Source organism: Xiphophorus hellerii, chromosome 8 (genome assembly GCF_003331165.1).
Source record: "Xiphophorus hellerii strain 12219 chromosome 8, Xiphophorus_hellerii-4.1, whole genome shotgun sequence".
NCBI classification, from domain to species: domain Eukaryota; kingdom Metazoa; phylum Chordata; class Actinopteri; order Cyprinodontiformes; family Poeciliidae; genus Xiphophorus; species Xiphophorus hellerii.
Window position 1 is genome coordinate 12,865,812 of NC_045679.1, and position 6,338 is coordinate 12,872,149.

Sequence of the window (6,338 nt, forward strand, 5' to 3'; positions counted from 1 at the left end):
AAATAGCTTGAGCTTAGGCAGAAAAATATTTGAACTTAGGTATGGTCTTTGACTAGGCCATTCTGCTACAATATTGTGGTTTGATATGAGCCACCACATTATTCAATTAAACTTAATTCTATTCAAATTAAGTTGAATTAAGCTACTCTTGGTAGCAGTCTGTCAGTCTGGAGACGCTTTCTGTATGAAACTCTTTTGGCTGTCATGACATGTTAACCACACAACTTCTGGGCAGCATAGACAATATTACACAGCTACAAATCTTTAATGACAGCATCAGTTTTTGGTAAACACTGCTAATCCACCTCATTTGCTTTTGTTACTGGTCTTTAGATGTCTCTCCCATTCTGATCAATGCAAGAGACTGTTTGAAATGTTTCCTTCTCCGTCTGCTTTTTGGTCCTCGTGTCTTTATTTTCAACTCCTTCATTTAGGCATTTGGAATTTTATAGCTAAGACTTCCCTGCTGGAATATGATGCAGCCTCAAGGAGGTTTCCTTCTACAGCTGTCCTGTAATGTTGGCTCAAAACCACCTCCTTTCAATTCTCCTCAGCTACATGAAAATACATGAAGTTATTTTAGATCTTGTATGTTTGGGTGGGAGAGTCCTCAAACTGGTTAACGGACCTGGGTGGTGCACAGAGACAAAAAATTTAATGAACTTCAACAACATGGTGATGGCAGCATCTTGCGGAAAGAAAACTTTTTCTTCAAGGTTGATAGTAAGACGTGTCAAAGGCAGATTTGAGTCTGCAGATTTTAAAATGGGGTGCAGGCCGTGGATAACAATCATAAACTCAGTGGAATGGTTTCAATCAAAACAAATTTATATTAACGTTAAAATAGATGTTGACAGATTCTCTCCATCTACTCTGGGTTTGAGCCAGGAATGGGTGCAATTTTAAGTCTTTAAATATGTAAAGTTGGTAGAGACATGTTTCAAAAGAGTGCAGCTGTAACTGGAGCAAAAGGCTCTTCCTCAAAGGGTTTACACAGTTTGGGATGAATACAAATGTCTGTCACCTTTACAGGTCTTATTTGCAAACCAATTTTAAAAAGCATGCAAAATGTTTTCTTTTTCCCCAATCTCATATATCTGCAGCATTCAATTAGCGGAATGCTGAATTTTCTGATATCAGTTTACACTGAGGATCAGTGCTCATGACTAGAGATCCTCTGTAAGACCACAACCAGAGTCAACGGCTTAAAAGACATCAAACTCCATCCTTACAAGCATTGTCCTGGGCCATGGACTTGGGAGGATAATTGTCATGCAAAAAGGCAAACAGCAAGAGAGATAGCAGACTTCAGGCTGGGTTTGAGAGGGAGAGAAAGGGGGTCTACAGAGCACTCATCTCAGGGAGTCCAAAAGAGGGGGGAAGGGGACCAACTGCTGAATAGCTCGGTACAGTGAGGAGGGGAGGGTGAGTATTTAGCCAGAAACCCCCACAGATGTCTCAGATCTTGTGTTTAAATGTGTGTTTTAGGTGACCTGGGCTTACAGGACTGATCCAGGCCGTAGCAGAAAGGGGAAAGTGAGTGATGAAAAGGAAGCATGGTGACAAGAAATGTATTGATCTAGTTCATGTCCTGCTCCCTTTTTATTGAGTTACCAAGTATGATGACCTCCCTGTGCTGCAGATAAACCTCATCCCTGATCATTTGATGAATTTTGAGATTCAGTTGTGCCTTTTTGATAAGACTGCTGCTATAAAATTAGGAATACACACTTTCCCCAACTTTTACCAACTAGGAAAACCTGTCTAAAAGTTCCTAGAATAAGTTTCTTATATTATTGCAGGATCAAGAGGATGTCCAACTCTCTTTCTCATTTTGTCTGAGAAAAAGTTTCTGTTTTAAATTTTACCAATATGATACCTCAAGCAAACAGGAAGTTTGATTTAACTTTACTTCACTTAGTTACCTTCATCTTTTGCAATGCTCTTTACTGATACTTAATTGGCGCTTCTATGGGCCCACATAGTTTAAGCCATCTTGTTTTCGGACATTACTTCAAACATAATGATTACCACCAGCTAAAATGTCTAATTTAGGTGAAGATTACCCAAAAAGCACATTAAAAGACTACATTTTCTGTCATTCTTGCAATTCCAGGTAGCAAATACAGGAATTGTGACAAAGATTCCAGCTTTCATTTTGCTCCCGATCTGATAAAATACCAACACTTGGATTCCTGTCCCTCCTGTTGAGCAGCACAGTCATCCCCCACAAACAGGCCTGACGGCTTTTTGATTTTCCTCCCTAACGATCCTCCTGCCTTTGACACCCACCTTCACATGCCCTCCACCTCCACCCCACCCAGGTTTTCATCGAGGGCCAGTGGGCCGCCTTCCTTCCACTGTCCACCAGCACAAAGGCTTTAAATGGCCCTTGGCATGTGGCTCAATGGGGAAGGGAGACTGACCCATCCCCTCCCCATCAACATACAACTTCACAATAAAATAAAATAAAACAGAGGAATTTGTAGGGTCTCTTTTTTAAAATGTTGCTTCCACACTTGTTTATAAGTGTTATCATTTATGCAGTAACAGTGCAACAAAAACTGCAGAATTTGAGATAAATCTGTGTTTGAAGCTTTCCGTTTGTCCGTTTCAGCTTTTTTTTTTTTCTAATTCAGTGTCTGATAATGTAGAAAATAGTTTTTGAAAATGGCTTTCTTTGCTGTAGTCCTCTAACAGTGAGGGCTGAAGATTATTTTTCACCCTCCTTCCCAGCTGTGGAAAGAAGAGTAAATTCAGCCACACACCAAGCCTGTTGGCATTTGTGAAATATATTAATTGAAAAGGGAAACAGAATGTAATAGATTTTCAATTAGAAATATCTTAGGAATTGTAAGAAACTATATAAAAAGGATAGAAAGAAAAGAATTGAATGAAAGAATGAAGAACAAGGAAAGTATAAGTACATATATGAGCAAGAAAAAATTTAAATATAGGAGGATGGGATGACAGAAGGAAGGAAGGAAAGAATAAAAGATATTTTCCCACACTTATCCAGACCTGGAAAACACTGACAACAAATTCCAAACTTTTCCAGACTGCATAGGGACACTGTATATGAAAACTATGGCAAGCACAAAATGAAAACCTCACTTTTTCCTCCACATGTGGTAAAAAGTTTAATTTTCAATCTTTAGTCTGCATGTACAAATATCTATAAAAAGTGAACAATCTCACTCTTTGTATGTACATTTTGCAGCACATAGATAGTTTGAGCCCAAAGATTGGAAAGAGGGACACTACAGGATCATTATGATTGCCAGTAAAACATCTAGAGGTACAGCTTGTCTCAAATTTCATTCAAGTGCTCGGAAAGTCACTTTTCCTCCCTCCATTGGCAATATGACGCACACACATGGAGGCAGAACGATCCATCGAAGTTTCGCCATGACTAAAACAATACAGTCAAACCATGCAAGACAGCATTAAGTACTTCATTTTCACCTATATAACTTTAATATCTATACTTTATCATCTCAAAATCTTCATGTGCAGCCTACAGGACAGGAAAATACACGAGCAACACCAGCAGTTACAGTTCAATGACCATTTTATGATGCATTTTTACAGAAAACTGATATGAATTCTGTTAAAACAAAATTAGAGAGGGTATCTGCGTTAGTAGAATATTCCTAAGTATATGTGTGATATATATACACATATAGATATATATCATCTGTTATGGTATTCTTTGGAAATAGCTGCAAAAATAAAGAAAGAATAAAGAGATTAACTTAGAATCAAACACTCAGAACAAAACACTAACACTAGCTTGACTTCGACTTAAATCAACAAAAATTAAATTAAAAGATAGAGTTTCTCTACAACATTGACAGGAATAAATTAACAGGGAACTGATTACATATTTGTAGCATTAAAAAGCCATAGTGGGGCCTATGTGTTAAAAAGGCGGATGAGAAAACAATCATTTCCACAATATCATTCTCGATTTCCATGCAGGCAGAGAGAAAATAGGAGCTTTCTTCCAGAGAAATTTTTTGTATGCGCGCGCGAGTGTTCAGTGTTCACTTAGGAATCCCCTGATAATCCAGAGTTGAATCATCAAACAGAGGATTTTTAACTTCCATCTCTCCAGTCTGGAAAGAAAGATGATAAGGATTTCAATAAAACATCCAATCAGAAATCATTTGAAGGGGTTCAGGTGTTTGCGTGCTCACCGGGGCGAGTCCAGGACACTCGTACACTGTGAAGCCACCTCCTACTTCTTCTTCGTCTGATGTGGCCTCAGCGTCGAGCCCTTTCTGTTCAGGCTTGTGACTGATAGAGAAATGGAGATTGTAAGTTATGGCAAAAACACCACAAAAGGCTGTGTGGAGACAGAGATGGGAAACGTACCTTCCCATTGACAGCATCTGTTGTTTCTGGTGCTGATAGTGATACATCTGAGCATTTTCAGCCAGTGTCTTATCAAGTGTCTTATGGGGACAAAACAGAGAGAGAGATAAGCGTGGATGATGTTAGTAACTGAAATCTGGATGCGTAGAGTGGGGTGGGGGTGTTGTACATCTTGTTTTTGCAGAATAAGGATGAAGTGGAAAAAAAAACGAGAGGTGAGGGGGGACTTACTGATGAACCGTTGGCTGGAGTTGGAGGAACGCTCGGTCCTCTGAAAGCAGGGTAGTCCACCTTCTCAGCTAGGCGTGATTCTGTGCGCAGCCTGCAGGGGGAGTCATGATCAACTTTAGAATCAACTTAGGCGCAATGTTCTCATACTTTCCCTCAAATTATGAAGATTTCTAAAGTCTGACTTTTTGATACATTTTAAACTCCTTATGGTTTGCATTTCAGTCAGCATGAAGTGTTAAGACATGTTTTTTTTTTCAAGCATTCATTTCAATACAGTCTGAGAAAGTGGCAACTAAAATAAAGAATAACCATGCTTAAAAAGCTGTCTCTAGTCAGTACACATAAAAATGATTTCTCATTCTGATTAATAAATACACTCAAGATGCCAGTGTATAGTATTTAGGTGGAAGAATTTAAATCTCAGAATAACATTTTGTGGAATTTGAGCAATCTGGATGCAGTACGCACAACTACCTGCAGATGTCACTAAATATCTTAAATCATACAACAAATCTATCTGCTGAAAACAAGACATTTTATTTTAGATTTCCTCATAAATGTGGGTACTATTCAAAGGCAGACTTCTAAGCTTAATCCATTCAAAAAGGAAGTTTAATAAATATTATTCAGCAATGCCACTGAATGAGCCAAAAGAACCACCTGTGTTTGACTGACCGTCAATCTAGCTTTATGCCTTTCATGATAAATAATTAAAATGACAAGAAACTAATCAAATGTTTCATGTAATTAAAAATGCGGAGTTTTGAGGGGAAAAAAATCAGCGAAGCTTAATGTTCCATCATCATTTGGCTCTGGAGTAAAACTGTTTGAAAGAGTCAATATTTCATAAGGTATTCAACTAAACACTTTGCTCCAACTGGAGCAATAACATCGTATAGTTTTTGCCTTTCTTTATACTTACTTGACGTAACAGACAGAAGCCAAGATCACACACACGGTGCCCACAATAACACACAGCGAGATTATGACTGCAGAAAAATGAACACAAAGAAGGAAATAATTTATTAAGCATTTATAAAATGGAATTTAAAATTCTGATAAAAAGTTAGATGAGATACTCTTCATATAGTTAAAAAATGTAATTCTTTAGCAGTTATGATCATAACAGAGAGATTTGGTTAAGATTTAATATCTACTGTATGAAAGGTATTTTTGCTTCAATAGAGATCCGTATGATTTAAGTCCTAACAATGTCTGCTAATAAAAAGAGTTAAACACTCACTGACAATGATGGTGTCATTTTTGGGATGGGGCACAACTAAAGGGCCGGCTCGGCCATCAGCTGCAGTGAACCTGGGATGCGGGGTTGGCGTGTTGGGAAAGGCGGCGCCCGTGGGTATCGGAGCTGCCGTGGTGCTACGTGGGATTTCCCCCAACAGTCGGTTCTTATTCTGGGATTTTTGTTCAGATGCTCCTGTCCTGCTGTCCTTAAGATCCGCCGGAGAGGAAATGGAACCTGGAAGGTCAGACAGAGATTTAGATGAATTTCAGCAACTATAATATAAATGTCACCTTGCTGAATTTGTGGCTGATTTCTTACCAGTTTTTTGTGGTTGATTTTTTGTTGTTTTTATCTTCGACACTTCCTGTTTTTCTATGATGGAGTGAAGGAAATCTATTTCTTCGTCCAAATCAGTGAAGGTCCTCACTTTGCCTAACCAACAAAAAACATTTAAAGTTTCAGTTATGTTCATAAGTAACTTTCATGC

General features: G+C 38.4%; 1 protein-coding gene across 1 annotated transcript; it reads right to left on the reverse strand.

Annotated features, from left to right (window-relative positions):
- Positions 1-3,114: 3,114 nt before the first annotated feature.
- Positions 3,115-6,338, reverse strand: LOC116724327 (neural proliferation differentiation and control protein 1-like). Its single transcript, XM_032569945.1, has 7 exons — positions 6,170-6,338; positions 5,852-6,085; positions 5,531-5,597; positions 4,609-4,699; positions 4,378-4,457; positions 4,200-4,299; positions 3,115-4,118 (listed from the first exon to the last, which is right to left on the reverse strand). The coding sequence occupies exons 1-7, from the start codon at positions 6,321-6,323 to the stop codon at positions 4,047-4,049; spliced, it is 798 nt and encodes a 265-aa protein (XP_032425836.1). The 5' UTR covers positions 6,324-6,338; the 3' UTR covers positions 3,115-4,046.